The 21,448-nt window shown below is 46.5% G+C and overlaps 1 protein-coding gene across 2 annotated transcripts in view; it reads left to right on the plus strand.

Moving 5' to 3' along the window:
* Nucleotides 1-21,448, plus strand: part of Pcsk6 (proprotein convertase subtilisin/kexin type 6) — a 190,090-nt gene that overhangs the window by 103,991 nt on the left and 64,651 nt on the right. For both annotated transcript variants that reach the window (XM_031386912.1, XM_031386913.1), the window contains exons 10-13: nt 4,083-4,186; nt 5,613-5,730; nt 15,064-15,252; nt 18,813-18,949. In XM_031386912.1, coding sequence (XP_031242772.1) covers nt 4,083-4,186; nt 5,613-5,730; nt 15,064-15,252; nt 18,813-18,949 — 548 coding nt within the window. The remainder of the gene's footprint in view (nt 1-4,082; nt 4,187-5,612; nt 5,731-15,063; nt 15,253-18,812; nt 18,950-21,448) is intronic.

Raw genomic sequence — 21,448 nt, forward strand, 5'->3', positions numbered from 1 at the left:
ATTCCCCATCCAAATAAAAACACCTTGTGTGCAACTGTGGAGACATCAACTGTCACATAACAACCCAACATTTGTAGTAATCCTTTGTTCTAGATGAGTTTTTAAGTGATTCAGAGAGAATATTTGAGATGTGTAAATCCTTGTAATTATGCATGCTTGCATGCTGATTTCCACTTAGCTAAAGACCAAAATACTCAAATGCTACCAATTTAGCAAAAAACAGCTAAATATTTTCAATTTCCAGCTTCCCCCGCCCCCAAATGTTAGCTTCTGTGTCCTGGGGCTCTGCAGTAATTAGTTACTTGTGTGGAAAGTTGTATTCTCATACTTAGCAATTCATCACTCTCTATTTTCCTCCATTCCTTATTGAAAACATGCAAGGAATTTTGTTAGTCAGACCTAAGTAGAAAACACGCCCTGCTTCATGACTGGTTGCCCTAGGAAGCTTGCCTGTGGACCAGTGGAAACTGACAGGGTTGAAGATTTGCAGGTTTAATTCAAGCAAACCTCATTTAAGGGAGAGTTTCTTTAGAAATTTCTGGAGGTGGTATTGGTCTAGGAGGGACAAATGGTGTCTAGGACTGAGTTTAGGACACTTGGACTGCGGAGTCCAGTGGGTCCAGGAAGTGTTGTCTCTGCGTTGCTTTCTCCCATCTCTCAGCATCATAGATGAAGGTCCTAGGGCAATGGTTCTCAACCTGTGGGTTGCAATCCCTACAGGGATCACACATCAGATATTTACATTATAATTCACAACAGTAGCAAAATTACAGTTCTGAAATAGCAATGAAATAATGTTATGGTTGGGGGTCACCACAACATGAGGAGCTGTATCAAAGGGTCACAGCATTAGGAAGGTTGAGAACCACTATTCTAGCAGAAGGCACGTCCAGTGGAGGTGGGAGGATCTGTGGACCATAAGCGGTAAGAACAAGGCCAGCAGGCAATCTAAGAATTCCCCCTAGTTTAGGGCAGATTCTGGATATCCTATCCACTTTTGTTGTTGTTGTTGTTGGACTAGGGCTATAGAGTGCTTCCCTGGAATGAGTCAAGCCCCAAGTTCAATCCCTGTACAGAAAGGAAGAAGGAGAAATCTACTTTAGACACTCAGTATTTCTCAGACATCCCCTAGAGGGAGAAAAGTATATTTCATCCTGATGAGGTAGTTTCTAGATCCTCTTCCTGTCAGTAGTGTGTGTGTAAGCAGGCAGAACAACACGAACACAAGAGAAGAACCCGACGAGACTAGATCTGGAACCTTAGGTGTGTTCCAGAGGGAAAGTGTGCCTGAGACTCCCATATCAGCTGAGCTCCTGGTAGGAAAACCAGGAGCATGGGAGCTCATGAAGCAAAGATGGCTAGAGCAGCCACTATGGAAAAAGAGTGCCAACCACCCCTCAGAGTAAACACCAAATTGCCATATGACATAGTAATCACACTTTTGAGTATATGCTCAGAAGAACAGAGTGAGGGACCCCAGACAGACACCTACATTCACAGCAACTCAGGTGTCCGTGGAGGCGGCTCAATAAGCAAAATGTGACCAGTCCATGAAGTAGAATATTATTTACCATCAAAAAGGGAGGAAACATTCCTTCTTGGAAGGGGGAGCAAAATACCCATGGGAGGAGTTGCAGAGACTAACTATGGAGCAGAGACTGAAGGAAGGACAATCCAGCCTGATATGGCTGTCTCCTGAGAGGCTCTGACAGTACCTGACTAATACAGAAGTGGAGGCTCACAGCCATCCATTGAACTGAATGCAGGGTCCCCAATGAAGGAGCTAGAGAAGAGACCCAGGGAGCTGAAGGGTTTGCAGCCCCTTAGGATGAACAACAGTATGGACTGACTAGTACCCTCAGAGTTCCCAGGGACTAAACCACCAGCCAAAGAGTACACATGGTGGGACTAACTGCTCTAGCACCATATGTATAGTAGAGGATGGCCAAGTCAGTCATCAATGGGAGGAGAGGCCCTCTGCTGAAGGTTCTATGCCCTAGTGTAGGGGAATGCCAGAGCCAGTAAGCAGGAGAGGGTGGGGTGGTGAGCAGGGGGAGGGGAGAGGGAACAGGGGTTTGTTTTTGTTTTTGTTTTCTGGTTTTTTTGGAGGGGAAACTGGGAAAGGAGATATTGTATGACATGTAAATAAAGAAAATGTCTAATAAATTTTTTTTAAAAAGGGAGGAAACTCACTAGGCAGTAGTGGTGCATGCTTTTAATCCCAGCACTTTGGAGGTAGAAGCAGGTAGATTTTTGTGAGTTCCAGACTAGCCCAGTCTACAGAGTAAGTTCTAGGACAGCCAAGGCTATACAACACAGAGAAACCTTGTCTGAATAAAACAAACCAAAAAAAGAAAAAAGAAAATGAAAGAAAGAAAAGAAAGAAAGCTAGTACATGTTATAGTGTGGATGAACCTTGAGGAAGTCATCCAAAATGAGATAATAGAAGTTTATTATTTATTATTATTGTTGTTGTTGTTGTTGTTGATTTCCTAGTAGATGTCTTTTAAAAGTCATGTTTGTAGGTTGGTGGTAGTTCGCAGAGGTGGAGAAAGTCTGCATGGAGAGTTGGTGTTTGATGGTGTTTCAGTCTGGGGAGATGAAGGAGTCTGGGGTGGGTGCTGATAATGTTTGTCCAACAGTGCGAATGTACCTAATGCCCCCGAACTGTATTTAATGTTGAAAATGGTAAACTATGGGTTGCTTTAGCACTCACACTTGAGACATTGGAAAATGTGTGTGTTACTGTAGGCCTAAGCAGGCATGGTCCTAAGGTGGTGGCCAGGGTCGGGTGATTTTCCTCACACAAAGCCATCCTTTCTAGCAGCTGCTCCTCCAGGTGGCACTTGAGTTCCCCCCACCCCCGTCATGGGTTCACCTCTGCTGTAGGAGCATGTGTGGCACAGGCAAGCATCCATAACAGACAGATGTGGACACAGAGTAAGCTCCTGAAGACTATCCTGGTCATTCACTTCAACTGTGCTGAAAAGATAGACTAGAGGGGGATAAAAAGGACGTTCATTTGTCCTTGGCTAATATTCTGATCAAAAGATACTTTAGATAATGCCCACTTAATAAAACATTTACAAGTATTTCTTGGTTCAACTGTGGGTAGACCTGTGAACGTGTGCGTCAAGCTTTTCACCCAGCTGTTAGGCTTACATTACAAAAAATATATTCCTACTCGTGGAGGGTCTGAAGTAGCTGCTACATGAACTCTATTTAAAGCATCCCTTGCAGAAGGCTTCTGCGTTCAGATATCCAGATTCCATGACAACTAATGCAAAGGAGATGACAGGAGTAGGGGTTTCATTTTCTGCTTTTCTCTACTCAGTGACAGTATGAAAAACACTGTTCTCATCAAATATGGGACTCTGGAGTATAAAATGGTCCCTGAAAGACTACAAGTGCTGCCACCCTAGCATTTTTAGATTTCTTAGATGTTGCACATGTAGTGTGGTGGTCTTTTACCCTAGAAGCTATTTTGAATTGGAAGTGACAATAAGAATAGCCAGGACCAAGCTTAGCCCTCCCAGGCAGGGTACAGGCTCATTGCAGGGGGCCAAGCAATTAGATGGGCAGAATGATGGAGCCTGATTTCAGAGGTGTTTAAAATCCAAGAAATACGGTCCGTGAATAACACTGGGAGCCATACGTTCTTGGATGGCATGTTTCTATGTGCACTGAAAATAAGTGTTGTAAGTTTTGAATCCCTACAGTCTGCAGCCCAGCTTGCCCATAGAACGGAGCCCAGCTTACCATAACCTTGTGTGTGATGACAGAATTATTTGATGCACTCGATAAGCATTTTCAGTGACACTAACAGTTCTCTTTTCTCCACTTCCAAAATGTCTTTTACAAACTCAGGTGGGTTTGGTGGTCGGAGCGAGTTTCTTATGCCTCTAGATTTTAGACCCTTTAAACTCTTTCAGCTTAGGGTTCAGTTGCTGGGAAACTATTGTTACAAAGCGAACCCTTGTGGAGATAGGCAAACTGAGCCCTGGGCTGCCTCCCACACCTCCTGGGAATGTCCTGCCTAGTCAGCCCCAGTGACTTCAATGGACTCTACTATATCATTGCAGCAACCAGTTGACCTGGAGGGATGTGCAGCACCTACTAGTGAAGACGTCACGGCCAGCTCATCTGAAGGCGAGTGACTGGAAAGTCAACGGAGCTGGGCATAAAGGTGCGGGGGGCTCCTGGTGGGCTGGGAGAGACGCCCAAGTAACAGTCACGGTTACAGGACTATGTGTTGCAGGAATTTAAAATGCTTTGCAATGATTTAAGGACAGATTCCCAGAGCACACACTGGCATGAAGGGCAGCCTGAGTGTCCCAGAGTCCAGGTCCCTAATGGTTTGCTTAATAGTCTTGTTTCCATTTGCCCCCTGATTTCTGTTTTTCACAAAGAAATGTGATTTACAAGGCAACTTTGGAACCAGCCATGAAGGCATGTGCCTGCAGTCCTCGCACTCAGGACATCATAGTGGGGTGGTGGGGGTGGTGTCATGAATTCAAAGCCCTTTTGGTGCTTACCTTCAGTTTTCCCGTCTGTACAGCAAAAGACATTGAGGTAGTTGCGTAATTTCCTTCTGATCTCTAAACCTGCTGCCAGCCAGCCCCTTTGTAGTAAAAATAACTAAAGGCACACAGGGCCTCTGCCAACTCAGTGTGGTAACATAGCTCCAAGGTCAGGACATGATTCGGGGTCTCCAAGAAGGAAGTTGGCAAGAAGTACTTGAAAAACATTTCTGTCCGCCATGATGTGTCAGAGGCAACTTGTCCCCTTTTCTGAAGCTCAGGTCCTACTATTATGACACCAAGCCTGATACCACTATCTGTACATATAGGTCAAGCACTGCCATTGTGAGTAGAGTAGCAGGGGACACGCCTTTGAATAAAGAGGTCATTGACTGAGCCTCATCTGTCTTCAATTGCAGCTGGTGGTATACTGTAACATTTGCCCTCTGTTTCCATCTTGGTCTAATTAAAAAGGAAAATAGATTGTATTGGGTCTTGACCTTGCCCTGAAATTAAGCTTTGAAACCTCTCTAGACCAAGTCAAATCCTAGATCCGCTCAGCCCCACAAGCACTCCTGACTGTGTGCTGTTGTCCCGAGAACTCTGAGAGTCAGTAGCAGAAGAAAATTATTTTTAAAACACCAGCTTTCTTTCCCTTATTGCTTTTGTTGCACATCATAGTCATGTGCCTGGATTTTTAAGGGTTGTTGCTGGAGATCCTACCCAAGGCCTGTGCAAGCCAAGCCCAGTACCAACACCCAGGTCTCAGGCTTTCGGGTTTGTTTGTCTTGTCTAGTCTGAGTTTCAGGGCCACATACAGTGGCAGGACCTCCTATAAAGAAACCCAACCTTATCCTCCCAGAGGAAAGTTCTGGACTCTCTTCCAGAGTGGGATACATGTCTGAACTGAAAGAGTTCAGTTCAGAGGATAACGAAGCTGGACCTGTGACCAGCTCTCAGGGGGATCTGTCATCACCTTGGAGGGACCTTGAGGTGATAGCTACTGTATACGCCTGAGATCCATAGAGTTGGGGACAGCTCCCTTCCTGGGGGAGGCAAGAGAAGCTAGATCTGAAGGCCCTGTTTTTTCAGTTAGCCATCTCTATGGATTTGGCTTGGTGGATGCCGAAGCTCTGGTTCTAGAGGCGAGGAAGTGGACGGCAGTACCATCCCAGCACATGTGTGTGGCCACCGCAGACAAAAGGCCCAGGTAAGGCTTTGCCCTGACACCAGTGACTTCTCATGAGACCTGGCTGTGTAGCAGGGGTAGGGGGGAGGTGTTTAACCCTCTATTCACAAGCAGGGAGGATCACATGGGCACTTTCCAGCTAGATGTGCCTGAGCTTTCTCTTAAGGTATTGTGCAGCTAGAAGATGCCCTTTCAGATCGACTGTTTAGAGGCCTCCTGTCCTTTTGTAGCAGGTTTTGCCAGTGTAGCAGGTCAGTTTCTCAGTGTGAATCCCTCAGCTTTGTATTGGAACATCTCATCCATGGGGTTAGCGTAGCCAACCAGACCAGAGATCTGCTTTGCCCACTGGGATACAAAAGAAACAGCCACAGGATCCTTCCTCTTCCACCTGCTAAGAGGTCACCATAGCCACAGCCTAGCCCCATTGCCCTAGCTAGAGCTTGTGTGTGAATGAGAGCAGTGAGGCCTGCCCTTTCTCTGTTGCAGGCTAGTCGGGGGAGGGGCTCATGAACTGCACATCTCTACATTGCTTTTATCCAGTCCCATAAACCTTCTGAAGGCTTTAGCACTGGGATGTTTAAGCAGGCCTGGAGCAGGGGGCTGCAGGACCCTGGCTTCATCTCCTTTTCTGTGCTACTCTTTGGAGGAAATTTTTTAAACCAGTTACATGTATTGGTTGAGACAAAATAACAAACACCTGACTGTGAATCTGATGCCTACTCCATTCAGAAGTCTGTATCATTGCAGCTGTGCTTTCTAAGAATGTGAACATGATGTTTTGTTACCTTTGGGTAATACGGGCTTGAATGAGACTTGATGGGGTAATTAGCAGGGCAGGAGATGTAGCTCTAGCTGAACACCTGCCTAGCACGTGTAAAGCTCTTGGTTCCATCCCCAGCACGAAAATACGAAAAACCAAAAACCAGGGGCCAGGGATGGCTCAGTCAGTAAAAGAGCAGACCACTTCTTTGAGCTCATCTCTTGCATGAACATGTACACCTCTTATATTAAGCTCTTTTGTACACCTCTAATATTAAGCTCTTTTGACACGAGATATTGAGAGTTGTGTTTTGTAAGCTTGCCTCGAAGACTCTGGGAGCTCAGAGAACATTTGCTGGATGAGTAGCCAATGGAAGGACCTTTCAAAACATTATGTTTCCAGCTTGTGGCTAATTGGACCCACCGCTACTGGGGCCATCACTCTAAGACCAGACAGGTCTACCAGCCAGCAAGCAAAACAGGTCTCACTGTGGGCTTCTTCAGGCTTTATGTCCTCCCCAAAGCGTCTGTGCTAAGCTCGAGAAGGATAGAGCCGTGGTGGGATAAAGAAGGCCTTTGCCTATGCTGACTGTCTGCTGGGAGCAGCCACTCAGGGGAGCCTGGCTCTTGCTGTCCTGCCTGCCCTGCCCTGCTGCCCACCTCCCTCCCACCCTGCTCCCCAGCTGGGGCGGCTCCTGAATGAAGCATTCTTTTCCTGCCAGAAATCTGTTTAAGATGATCAAGTGGTGCCTCGGTGGCGAGTGGCTGTTTTTATTTTTATTTTATTTTGTTTTTTTGAGTGAAAGCACACAGAGTCTAGACAGCATAGGTTGAGGGAACCCACCATAACATACAGTATGACATTGTTCCTGTCCTTTGAGGGAAGTAAGGACCCTACAGACTCCAAAAGGGAACAAGAATCGGACTTCTGTTTCTAAAGGAAAATCCTCTTTCCCCTCTGCTGTTTCTGACTCTGTCTGGAATTTTCAGCCAACCTCCTGTCTCAGACCGCCTGCCTGACTCCAACACTTGATTGTTCCTAAGGACATAAGGGCCTTCAGAGGGGACAGTATCACCTGGAGTGGGAGCAGATAGTCCCTCTCTATCACTGTGTCATCTCCTGCAGAGCTGTAGCTCTCCTGAAGTCAGGCTACAGAAGAGGGGTTCAGGCATCTGGACCTGGGATGCTGACACCCACCCCACCTCCCACCCTCAGTTTTACCCCCTACCCCCGTCTCTTAGCTGCAAGCCTCCCATACCCAGCTTTCCTCAGCTGAGATCACCTGGCTTCAAATGGACTGGAAGTTTCCCATATAGACACATGCGTTTACCACCAGCACCACCCTCACACGCCAGGGACTGCTCTTTGGCCTCCTTCTGAGTTGTTCTTTTGATAGTACCTAGGCTTTTATGCCTTAAATCTGGCTTCAGCTGCTTCCCATTGCCCGACAGAGTGAGCACAAAAGAGCAAGAGGGAGAGAGAGAACTGGAGAGGAGGGGGCCAGAGAGGAAGAACATCTGTGTGTATAACTGTGTATTGTATGGAGCATGTTGACCTTATTTTTTTTTCTTCTCGATGAAAGGAAGCGCTACCCTGCTGTGACCAAAGGTCAAAGATTATATGCACCAGACTTTAAGTTCAGGGTCTGAAAGGCATTATGACTGTACCGACTATTAACTAGGGTGATATTGTATAGGGTCCTGAGTTGGAGTGGCTAGGGTGTTATTGGGCCGTTCATCCCTCTGTGTAGGACAACAGCTCCTGTCCCAGCCCTGAGTGGGATACCTCCTCCTTTTGAACAGGGTAAGTCCTATCACTCAGGAAGACAGAACCTCATTAACAAGGACAGTGACTGACAGGGACTCCCCTCACTATGGATCCTTCCTCCTCAACTAGCCTTTCTTAGAAATTAGCATCAAGCCACTGTGCCCCCAAAGATCACATGGTACTGGCACTCAGTAGCCCCTGGCCCCTCTCTGTTGAGTGACTTTCTCCTGTGCACCCCTGAAAGGTTCGCTCAGGTTGAAAGGAGCAGAGGGGCTGACAACAGGGAGTGGGAAGGGCTGGAGCATGTGGCTCCACCTATGATGACTGTCACAACAGACACAGGACCGCACACACGCCTGCCCAGGAGAAAGCTAACCTTGGGTCTTTGTAATCTGAGGAAAAGGCTTCCCTGGTGTAGGAAAGAACTTAGCAGATGGGACTCAGGATGTTTCTAATCTGGATACTGAATGTCTAGGGACACGTGGCTTTAAGTAAAAGTTCCTTAGGGTAAGGTCAGGGAACCCATCAAGAAAGAGGACCACTGAAAGAGCGTCATAGGTGACAGCTGAAGGAACAGGGCCTCTGCTCTTACTGGACCTTGCTGAGTAGACTCTACAGCCTGTTGTCCCCACCCCACCTCCAAACCCCACAGTAGACAAGACTAGAACCAAAGCTTCCTCCACAGGGACTGTAGTCCAAGGCTGTCATGGACAGTTTTCCCACGGGTGCTAACTCTAAATGAAAGAGCAAGGGACAGTCACATGACCCTAAGGACAGCAGAGGCTGCCTTGCTAGGGCCCTGTTGGTATTACTGGATGAAAACCTAAATGTGGCCTGGATTACTGTCCCTGTGATATCCAAGCACATGTTGGTTAAATATATCTTTACCTGCTTTGGGTCACAAGTAATTTTAATCTATTTAGAGCCATGGTTCTCAACCCTCCTCTTGCTGCAACCCTTTGATACAGTTGTGGTGACCCCCAACCATAAAATTATTTTTGTTGCTACTTTGTAACTGTAATTTTGCTACTGTCATAAATCTTAATATAAATGTATCTGAGTTTTCTGATGGTAATGTAAATATCTGTGTTTTCCAGTGGTCTTAGGCAACCTCCGTGAAAGGGTCATTCATCCCCAGAGGGGTTGAAAGCCACAGATTGAGAACCACTGATTTAGTGCCTTTCTTCCATAGGAGGATGGTAAATGGGATCATACGCTGTGACTCCTATCTGTGCAGAATGGCTTTTGAATCTCTGTGAAGAGAAGGGCAAAGTGAATCCTTTCATAGCTTTTATTCAAGTGAAAAGGAAAGCCAAACCTACTATAATTCCTTTGAATTATTAAAATCACAGTTGACCCATTGGGTTTTCTGGCCAATGGAACTTCCCTGCATTTTAAAAACTCCAGACTCTGTGAGGCAGTCTGTGACACCTATTGTAGTAAAAGATATTTTAAAAATATCCTGGCATGGGGTTTCTTCCTGCCTTTGACCATTTATGTTCCTGGAAAAAAGACACACATACAGCCTTTATATTTTAATATGCCTTAAACAGCACAATAACTGGGCAGCTGCCTACACTCCATACTGTTAGAATCTACCTCCTATCCATAACCCAAGTTATTACTTACGATGTTTCATCTGGGCTGCTCTTAGCTCCAACCAGGCAGCCCTGTGGGCCATGTTTTCTTGGCCCCTAGTGCATAGTGTCTCCCTATCTCTCTTCCTCCTTTCTTATGGTCCCTAGCCCAGGAAACCTAAACCCCACCTCTGTCTCTTCTCCCCTGCTATTGGCTGCTGCTGTCTTTATTTACCAATCAGAATTAACTGGGGGCATGGTTCCTCCATGCTATGCTTGTGGACTTTGGGGCAAACAATTTTTGAAGATGCAAACTAGTATTAGAATACAAGCAGTGTTAGGCCAACTCACTACAACTCATGGCTCCCAACTTGATGGTGGAGAGGCTACAAGAAGAAGAGTCAGCTAAGCCAGCAGAAAGCAAGAGAACTTAACATTCCTGTGCATCTTAAAGCTTTACTGCTTTTGAAGATTCCCATTCAGAATTTTGCTTCTTTTGACCTCTTTTATTTCAAGCTTCTTATTCTCTCTCCACTCTCCTTCCCTTCTCCCCCTAACTCCATTTATGAATGTTGAGGATGATCTATACAATAGATGTTCAACTCATAGACGCCTGTCTAGAACTGGCTCTAGGTTAATTGGATCCTGCCCTTTCTGCGTTTCTTTATTTCTGGGATCTCTGCCCTGCTTATGATACTCTGTGTATCACATGTGATATGTTCATATGTGAATGACAGATAATGGTGGCAGTTTCACTGTATGGATTGCTATCTAGAGATGCCTTCTTGAACTGACTGTTGGTGACTCGCTGACTTTGAACTCAGAGCCTCGAGCATCCTCACTCCTGCCTGAAGTGCATACCACACATTTAATTTCCTATAGGACACAATGTAGCCTTTTGGAGCCCAAGAGCATTAGACAACATCTTATCCAGTTGTTGGGATATTTGGGGACGGAGCTTACAAGCAGCAAAACTCCAACAAAAAGCATAAAAATGGAAATGATATTTCTAGAGAGTGAAATGGGAGCCTACTTACAGTCTGAAAGCTGAAACAGGATGCAGATCATGACCTGGCCTGACCTCAGTTGAGATGTGCCTGTGTATTGGGTGACTTTGCTACTCTGTGTATGTCCACCAAGGACCATGGAGGTACACTTGAGGATACAAATAACTTCTAGTGAGCCGGCAAAAATGCAAACTCAGAATCCAAACAACAAGAACTGACTGGATTTCAATTTAATGTCTGCTTTAACTTCCTATCAGCCTGAACCTCAGGCTGCTGTTAGCCCTGGACATAGAAGAAAAGGGTGTGCTACAAATATAAACATGATGTATTTTATAGACCAATTAATTATGGATACATTAGTATAGAAGAGGCTTGCGTTTGTTGCTACATTTTATTTATAGCCTAAACATCATGCTATGGTTTAATAATCAAAAGTAATTTCATCTAGCTGGGCATGTGATCCCAGTGCTCCAGAGGTAGAGGCAGGAAAATCAGGAGTTCAAGGTTATCCTCAAGTACATAGTTGGTTCAAGGCCAGCTCAGTTACATATGACTCTGTCTCAACCTTACCCCAGCCCCAAATATAAACACACTCATGAGTGTTAATGATATCATATATCATTAACAAAGTGGTTTTTATTTAAGATGATAGCATTAACTCTAGAACATAGATCTGGGCAGTAACTTGTAGAGTTATTTTCTCCTACTTGAATTTACTATGTGCACTCCAGTGAATGCTCCCACCTACTCACTCACTACTCTTTAGAAGTTCAGTGAAAAACATTCCCTGACCAGCTTCGGCTCTGTGGGGCCTCAGTGGGTCAGCTACCCCATCTTCCCCAGCCAGATGACAAATATACCAGAGAGAAGGACTCCGTTATCTCTCTAGTCCCACAGGTATTTCAACATGATTTCAGAATTGGCTGATGAGAAACAAGGGCTAGACAATTCTTGCCTCCAACCCTGCAGAGTGGAAAGGCATCATTGACATGCTAGGGCAAGGGTGCAGCAGCTGGAGTGCGGTCTTCAGATGAAACTAAAAGTCATGGCTTAGGAAGTCCCAGCGTAGAGGGTTTCTGACTGGGGTCTGCCTTCTTTTACTCTTTCCTACTACTTAGTTACTTGAGAACACTTATCTTTCAGTATTAGTCTGTCATAAGTGTCATAAAACTAGGATTCTTCTATATCTTTATATATTGGGGAGAACTAGGAGGCCGCCATATTAGTAGCATGGGTGGATGTACTGGGCTGTTGTTATGATGGCTACCATCCAGTAGCCCTCTGCCTCCTCAGAATGGGCTGGGCCCAGAGACTCGAGGATGCAAGGAGACCATCAGGAGATGAATAATCACTCCTGAAGTGTGGCTGGATGGGAAATGGCATCTCTGTGTCCTTAGCAATCGCATCCAAATCTACAGAGCCCCTCACTTAAGCAGAGGCCCATCCTTTAATTCGTTGAGATCCACTAGGACCCTTGGCAGATGACTCCACACAAGACAACTTTAGAGTTTAGTTGCAGAGAAGCCTTTGCAGTCGGGAACTTTAGAATCTTCTAAATCAATTTTCATGATTAAAGAACAGTGCTCATGGGACAAACAGTCCCTATGGATTTTTAAACAAACAACAAACATGAATTCACACTTGACTCACATTTTCTGAATTGTCTTTGCAGTGATTGCAGAACAGGGTTTCCTTTTCATGAACTCTTTTACATTCTGTCTTGGAGTTAAGTGGCTTTTGGGGAGTTGGCTTCATCATGTCTTCTTGGAGTTTCTGTTGAAAGCAAGGACAATTATAGCTTGGCTCTTTTGACCATCTCAAAGGCTCCTTCGTTTTGCTTTTCATTAAGAGACGTACAAGTCCCTTAGTTGGAGTGTTAAGCTATTTGCTTTAGCAGCAGAAGAGGAGAGAAAGTACGGGAAGCAGTGAACTATCTCACCCTTCGCTGGCCACATATGTGGCAGAGAATGGCCTTGTTGGACATCAGTGGGAGGAGAGGCCCTCTGGCCTGAAGGTGTTCAATGCTCCAGTGTAGGGGAATGCCAGGGCAGGAGGATGGGAGTGGATAGGTGGGGGAGCACCCTCATAGAAGCAGGCGGAGGGGGGATGGAATAGAGGGGTTCAGAAGAGGAGACCTGGAAAGGGGAAAACATTTGAAATGTAAATAAAGAAAATATCCAAGAAAAAAAAAGTACATTTAAAAAAAAAAAAAGAAAAAGAGAAATAAACCAGCCACTCAAATAAAGAAAAGGAGTATCTCTCCCTTGCAGTGAGGAACATCCAGACTGCTACCCTCCCATTGAACTTGCAGGAATCCTGATGGCTGAGTGATTTCCCAGTTAAAGAAATTTCACATAAAAACTAATTGTTACAGTTAGCTTTGTGCCCCAAGCAGGTTGGTCCCCTGCCCCAGAGAAGCTTAATATCTTGGCTGTGAAAACCAAGACAGAGACACCATTAATTCCTGTGGGGGGCCGAACTGCCCACTGGCCCACCAGCCTGGCACTGCAGCAGACTGGCTCCCTATGGGGGAGACCAGCCCAGAGTCCTCTCCCAGTAGCCAGAGTCCCTTAGCAGGAACCCCTGAGACAAGTGAAGCTAAGTGAAATGAGTTTTTCCTCTAGGTCTGGGTGCATTGAGCCCTGAGCTGGACAGTCGTGAGGCAGTGGCCAGGCAACAGTGTTTGGCTGTCATGTCTTCTACCTGTTCGCTTACATCTTGGGTCCTTATCTGTATGATCCAGGTTTTCCCAATAGGATTCTAGGTCTATTCTAGAGTGGTGATTGCTCTCTCTGACAGTTAGTAAAAGGCTGAGGAAGAAAACTTTTAATCTTGGTTAGAACTTTGTTTGCCTTGGTGCTGCTATTCTACTTTGGAAAGTGTTAGAAGGTTAGGAGAGTGACCTTGCTCCTGGGTCTTGGGGCATCACATTTCAAAGCCCTGGGGCAGGGCACCAGTGACCCTGTTTCCCCATCACTAAGGAACCGTTTGTCACCAATATGCTCAGTTTCTCTTTTAAGTATATACTCAAGATACTATAGGTGAATACTTTACCTGAAAGGGTGTGTGTGCCCTGTGGGCCTCTCTGGGACTTTCTGCTTTATTCTGGATCTGCCACAGTGATGGGGAGCCTGACGAATAAACTCAGACAGTAAAGCTTGGAGAAAGCAATGAAAGAATCCAGCCTCTAAGTCAATTTATAGTACATGCAAAGTGTGTTTTTCAAATATTTAGAGTCTCTGGGGCATTACATCACCGTTTCTAGCTGTTTTGAATGTTTTCTTATGACTCAGGCCCAGTAGAGCCCAGCAAATCCATTCCTAAGAGACTCCAAGCACATGTTTGTTCCGGGACCCTCTAGAGGGAAGCCCTGCACAGAGGGAAAGCATTTCCCAACTCAGGCCATGTAGCAGGGAATTACTAATGTGCTCTTGGGTGGCAATCAGGTTCTCACCAAAGAATGCCATCTTTATTCAGTTTACAAATTGGTGGGAAGGGGCCAAGCTTTTAGAGACACGAACTCTCAAAGCAGCTTGTAGGCACAGGGTTTGTGTCTTGTTTTGTGTTTCCAAAAGCTGGTAGGAATGATTTTTGAGTGACTGGAGATGGACTTGTCATCAGCTTCCATCCCAGGTGGCAGAAGGGCCTCTGGGCCCTTATGAGTAGTCATGGAAGTGCCATCATTCATTTCTTTCATGGGGCAATGGGTTGGCAGTCTTCCAGCAGATGGACTGGAGGCAGAGCAACTGCAGGAAATTCAGCAGCAGCAAATCGGTCCCTCGAGTGTGGGTTAACCCAAGGAGACATGGCCTAGAGACTGAGGCTGTGTGACATTGATGCAGTCCTTCCTTCTCCCGGATGAATGACTTAATCCTTGTAAGCTTTCCCATCAGCGCCTTGTGCTGGTTGGTCAGCATTTATAATGCTCTCTCCAAGGCTAAAGCTCTTGAGAAAGTGAGCTGGCTGCAATGCTATTTAAAGACAGGTCATTCCTGGGTTCCGAAGGGAAGGTCCCCAGATACATTGGCCCCAAGTGTGCATAAAGATACATAAAAAAAAAAAAAAAATCTATAACCGTAAAGTTTTCCAGCAGTAATCAGAATGGAGCACCTAAGAGTGAGACTCCCCAGGGGAGCCCAGAGGCCGCAGCAGGGAAGGGACAGACTCAGCACTGAAGTCCATATCCTCCCTGTGCGAGACGATGACTTGGGTATCCGTCACTGTGCTTGTTTTTTCTCCCCAGGAGCATCCCCATAGTGCAGGTGCTGCGGACCACAGCCCTGACCAGTGCCTGTGCGGACCACTCAGACCAGCGTGTGGTGTACCTGGAGCATGTGGTAGTCCGAATCTCTATCTCACACCCACGCCGGGGCGATCTCCAGATCCACCTGATTTCTCCCTCTGGAACCAAGTCTCAACTTTTGGCAAAGAGGTGAGGCTACTCTCTCCAGCCTTTGCTCATGAAGGGCCTGTTTACTCTGGATTTACTCTGGCAAGACCCCCTGCACAGGGAAATGAGGGATCTCTCTGGGTCTATACAAGTAGGACCTACAACTCTGAAGAGCAGGCCAAGGCCTTTGAAACAGACCTGTGACACTTCCATCTTCAGGAAGTAATGGGAGTTGTTGCCTGTTGGGTAGAGTTCATGTTACGCCCCATTGCTGTTAGAAGTGCAATGAAGGTTGTGACCATCCTATATGGTTGTCCCTTAAGCGAAGATGCCCCAATGTTAGCTTTTCTTTGGGAGCACCCCCCAAAACACACACACATACACTCAGTCTGAGCTGCTCCTGAGGGCTAGGTGTGGCTGGTGAGGTGCAGGGAAGGCGCCCAGGTTGTTTTCTAAAGCCTTCCCCGACAAAGGCTTGAGCTGTGATTTGGCTTCCTCCGCTCTGCAGGGTTTGTGGAAGACTGCGCTGTGCAGTTATGCCTTGAATGTCTTATGTGTAGTTAGGGCATGATGGCAAGTGCTTGGATGGACTTAAATAGCTTTCAGGTAAATAGAGCAGAGGCATTTGTAGGAACCAGAGGAAATCCAGGAAGAGTTAGGATATATATTGTCTTTTTCCAGCTAGGGAGCAGAGTGAAAAGTTTCACAGACAACCCAGTATTCCTAGAATTTGCATGTGTCCCTTAGCCCTTGAGGAAGTAGCTGGGACTAGGTGCACCCTGTCTGTTGTTGCCCTTATCCTGGGATGTCAGAAGCCTGGGAGGTAAGGTATGTAGGAAATGTTCTCACAAGGTCAGACAGAGCCGGATGGTGGTTGCGCACGCCTTTAGTCCCAACACTTGGGAGGCAGAGGCAGGCAGATTCCTGAGTTCGAGGCCAGTCTGGTCTACAGAGTGAGCTCCAGGACAGCCAGGGCTATACAGAGAAACCCTGTCTCGAAAAACCCAAAAAACAAAACAAGGTCAGACAGGATCCACCATTTTTCTTAACCACTCCGGATGACTCTTATTGCATAAGACATAGCTGTCAGAGAGCGATGAGATGTTGCCAGCAACACTGTCCCAAGAAGAGGGGATCTGGACTGTGCCCTCCAGCCCTCTATGGGCCTCCGGGATCAGCAGCCCACAGGTGGCCAGCAAGCAGCCGGTGATGGGCCTGGCACCAGCTTTGTCCTCGGTCCAATGGAGTCAGCCCTAGAGCAGCTATAGTGGGTGGGTTCCAAGCCCTAGAGCAACTGTAAAGGACTGGTTCCAGGAGCCCTCCCCTAGCAGAAGATCAACGTGGAGACATCTCCTCTCCTGAAGGTGACCTCAGCCGTGCTCAGCCATGCCCAGTCTTGTTGGATTTCTACATGGGGGGAGGCCACCAGGGGCATCTGCCGTCTGAGGGAGCCAGCAAGCTGAAGCATGGTGACGTTTCGCTTCCGCATTTAAAAAAAATTGTCTGAAGATCTACATTTCTAGCATTTGTTGATAACTTGGAAGCTCACCCTCCCAGGGCCCATTTTTCTAGCCTGACTAACACCAAGTGGAGGGCAGGTTTGCCTCAGGGTATTTATGCTGCCTGCTCCAGCATTAGACTTTCTGACTCCTTTGTGACTTCCTCTGAGGCAGAGCTTGCCTGAGAGGTCCTGACATAGGTATTCAAGGTGGCTGGGGGCTAGGGACAGTGTAGGCAGAGGGATGCAGGGAATCCAGGCTTGTGCTCTGGCCTGGCGAGGCAAGCTTTTATCCCAGCCTCTGCACAGCCCATCCAGGTCCCTTCTGGGACCTAGGCACTCGGCCTCTCTTTATTCCTCATCTGGATATGCCATTCCATGCATTCATAAGCATATAGACTATAATAAGACTCAGTTATAATAATACAGATTAATGTGCTTGGCCACTGCTCATGTCCTGCTGAAATCAGTCCAGCCCTCTGGACTATTAACATGCCCACTACCAGCTCTGATTCCCTACCCCTCCAACCTCCTCATCCCTCTTCTCAGTCCAGGTGCTTGAGCTCGCTGGGACCCAGAATGGGCCCTGTGGGTTTGTTAGGAATGCCACGGTTGCTAGCAGGGCCTGCGAGTACTTGAAAGCGCTGCCCTGGGGCCACCTGGCCGTTACTCCGGTCTTGGGAATTTGGTGTTTTGCCAAGAGTCTGTGCATGATATCAAGATTGTGGTTGGGGATCCGTTACCTTCTACCTTACTCCACTTCTCCCTGGACTCTGCAGGCATTTCAACCTGCCAGTGTTCACATTGAAAGCTGGCATTCCTAAGGGCCTCGGCATCCACAAGACCGCCCTTGTTTTAGCTCCAGTGTGTCAGGTTCTACTTGGCTTTGTGTGTAAGTCAACCTTGACCTTGGCAGTTTCTTAGCACGATTCCCCTGTGAAGAATGTTCCCTTGAACAACACCACGTCATTTCCCAGTGTCCAGGGAGCCCCAAACCAGAATGGAATAGAACTTCCATATTTGAACTCTTGATGAACAGCATAAGAGTCCAGTCCTGAATGCAAATTCTCATCTTCAAATAGAAATGCCTAATTTAAGAGGGCCGGGAATGCAACTCAGTGGTGTTGTGCAGGCCTGGCACGCACGAGGGCATGGGTTCACCCCCTCAATGCTGCCAGAAAAGGAGGAAGAAATCAGTAGTGGTTGCTTTCTGTTTCTCTTTGAACTATGAAGAATGGAGGAGCCTGAAGGCCCAGGGTCTTGTGGAGACAGCTGAGGGAAGACCTTTGCCTTAGTTAGGGGTTTCTATTGCTGTGAAACACCATGTTCAAAAAGCAAATTGGGGAGAAAGGTGTTTATTTGGCTTACACTTCCATATTGCTATTCATCAAAGGAAGTCAGGACAGGAACTGGAAAACTGGAGGCAGGAGCTGATGCAGAAGCCATAGAGGGCTGCCACTTACTGGTTTGTTCCTTACGGCTTGCTCAGTCTGCTTTCTTGTAGAACCCAGGACCACCAGCTTAGGGATAGCACCACAATGGGCTGGGCCCTTCCTTGTTGATCACTAATTGAGAAAACACCTTATAGCTGAATCTCATGAGGGCATGTCCTCAACTGAGGCTCCTTTCTCTCGGATGACTTTAGTTTGTGTCAAATTGACAAAGGAAACCAGCCAATACATCCTTCTAGTTGGGAAGGAAAAGGGAGGTTCATCAAATCTCCAAAGAGTGGGCGAGCTCCACCTGAATGTGTTGAGAACATGTCCTCTTCCCCTTCCCCAGGCCTCCCCCAGGGAAGCACATGGGCCAGTCCAGTCTGCTATTTGGGCACTGGAGGTGGCCCTGCCTTCCAACTGTTAGGGAGATTCTGTGAAATAATGGAAGTGGGACAGTCCTATGGCTTAGGGTACTTACCTACAAGCCTACCAGAACTCAGTTCCCTAGGGCCCACATGGTAGGAGAGAGAGCTAATTCCTACCCCCATCTGGGTGGGTCAGCGTTCTCCTTGAGCTGTCCCAACCCTTCCCCCCCACCCCCGACTCCAGGCCTGGCTCCTTAGGCTGGACCTTCCCTTCGCTTTCTAACTCAGCATTTCCAATTGCAGACTGCTGGATTTTTCCAATGAGGGGTTCACAAACTGGGAATTCATGACCGTCCACTGCTGGGGAGAAAAGGCTGAAGGAGAATGGACTCTGGAAGTCCAGGATATACCATCTCAGGTCCGCAACCCAGAGAAACAAGGTCAGTGGCCCTCGGCATTTCACGACCTCTTTTATGTGTCAACACTTTATTTAAAGGCAGTGCGGCTGGTAAGTCTTTGTTTTATGGGAATAACATTCACCACCATAATCATTTTCAAAGTCAGTAACTATTCATGGTGGTGTGCAACCATCCCATCTGTCTCCAGCACACCTCATCCCTTCAGAGGCAAATGCTCCCATGCCCTCCTCGGCTCCACCCCCTGCCTACTACCACCAGTTTACCTCTTATTTCTGAGTTTTTCTATTCTGGACATTTTCTGTAAATAGAGGCATGGTGTGTGGGTTCTTTCACTTAGACTTATTTTCAAGGTCACAGTATAGCATAGTGTACATCAGACTACATTGCTTTTTTGACCAAATAATACTCCATTGGACAAGCACACTATTCAGTCATTGGCTGAGGGAAACACAAATTGTTTTCCTTTCTGAGTTGGGGTTTTAGGAACATCCGAGTACATGGACATGGGTTTCATTTCCCTCAGTTTTATACCCAGGAGTGGAACTGCTGGGCCTGACTCTTTGCACAGTATTGTGTTTGCCAGTGTCAGGGAGGTGGGGCTTCTCCACTCTTCCATAGCACTTGCTATTTACTGTTCTTTGTGCTAAAAACCATCCTGTGGGTGTGAAGTGGTATCTGCGGTTTGGATTTGCAATTCCCTGATGACTAAGGAAGTTAAATAGCTTTTCATGTTCTTCTCGTTCGTTTGTGTATATTCTTTGGGGAGATGTTTGTTGGAGTACTTTGCCTTTATTTTTTAAATTGGCCTCCTTGTTTTTGTACTCTTGAGTTGTAAGAATTTTTACCACATATGTGATTTGAAAACATTTTTCCCATCCTGTGGGTTGTGCTCACTTGAGCAATGGGATCCTTTGGTACACAGAACTTTGTGATGAGGTCTTGTTTCTCTTAATTTTTTTTTTTGTTGTTGTTGCTAACATATTTTTTAATCATGGCTAATTCTCCTAGCTTGTTTTCTGTTGCTGCGATAAACACCATGCATGATCAAATGCAACTTGGAGAAAGAAAGGGTTTATTTGGCTTACCGAGTCCATCCTACAGGGAATCCTGGGCAGAAACTGAAAAAGAGGCTGTGGAAGAGGCTGCTTCCTGTCTTGCTCCTGATGGCTTCCTCAGTTACCTTTCTTACATAGCCCAGGACCACCTGCCCACTTGTCACTGGACAGCCTATACTGGGCTGGGCCCACCCATATCAGTTAACAATCAAGAAACTCCCCCCCCCCCACGCACACACACACAAGATGCCCACAGGCCAGTCTCATAGGAGGCTATAACTCACTTGAGGCTCCCTCTTCCTGAAAACTCTCCTTGTGTCAAGTTGAAACCAGCACACTAAGAGTATATGGTGGTTTGACCCCCGTAGACCCATAGAGAGTGGCATTATTCGTAGGTATGGCCTTGATTGGAGTAGGTGTGGCCTTGCTGGACAAGTGTGTCACTGTGATGGTAGGCTTTGAGGTCTCATATGCTCAAGCTATGCCCAGTGTGGCACACAGTGTCCTTCTGTTGCCTGTGGATCCAGATGTGGAAATCTCAGCTACCTCTCCAGCACCATGTCTGCCTGCACGCTACCGTGCTTCCCACCAAGACAATAATGAACTAAACTTCTGAAACTATTATAAGCCAGCCCCAATTAAACGTTGTCTTTTATAAGAATTGCCATGATCATGGTGTCTCTTCACAGCCATAAAACCCTAACTAAGACACGGTGTCACAGAAATGTATTCCTGTATTCTCTTTAAGGATGTTGTAGCTTTGGCTCTTTAATTTGGATATTGGAACTATTTTAGCTAATTGTGGTAGTTTGAATGAGAATGTCCTCTGTAAGCTCATGTGTTTGAATACCTGGGCCCTGGTTGGTGGAACTATTTGAGAAGGATTCGGAAGTTAACTTTGTTGGAGGAGGTGGGAGGTGTGTCAGTGGGGGAGGAGGGGAGGTTTCAAAATCCCATGCCATTCCCAGCTAACTTTCACTGTGCCTCGTGCTTGAATCAAGATGTAAGCTCTCAGCAGCTGTTCCAGCGCCATGCCTCCCTTCCTGCTGTCATGTTCCCTACCATGATGGCCTAATCTTCTGAACCTATAACCCCTCATATAAAACATGTTCCTTTATAAGCTGCCTTGGTCAGGGTGTCTTATCACAGCAATCAAATATAACTAAGAGACTAAAGTACATGTCTTGAGAAGAGGAGCCAAATCCATCCTTCTGCACGAGGCTATTTCTTTTTCCAAGGACCATTTATTCAAGGTAATATTCTTTCTCCATCACATGACCCAGGCACTGCTGTCAGAACCTACTGGTGATGGGTACAAAGATTTAGTTCTGTTGTATTGCACAGCTTTATAAATCCAGTCTTCCAACTTGGCTATTTTTCAAAATTGTTTTGGCTATTGTGAATTCCTCCTAAATGTATGTGGCATTCAGGATGACTGTGTAAATTTCTTTTCTTTTCTTTCTTT

This window comes from Mastomys coucha, unplaced genomic scaffold, assembly GCF_008632895.1.
Source record: "Mastomys coucha isolate ucsf_1 unplaced genomic scaffold, UCSF_Mcou_1 pScaffold21, whole genome shotgun sequence".
Taxonomy (NCBI): domain Eukaryota; kingdom Metazoa; phylum Chordata; class Mammalia; order Rodentia; family Muridae; genus Mastomys; species Mastomys coucha.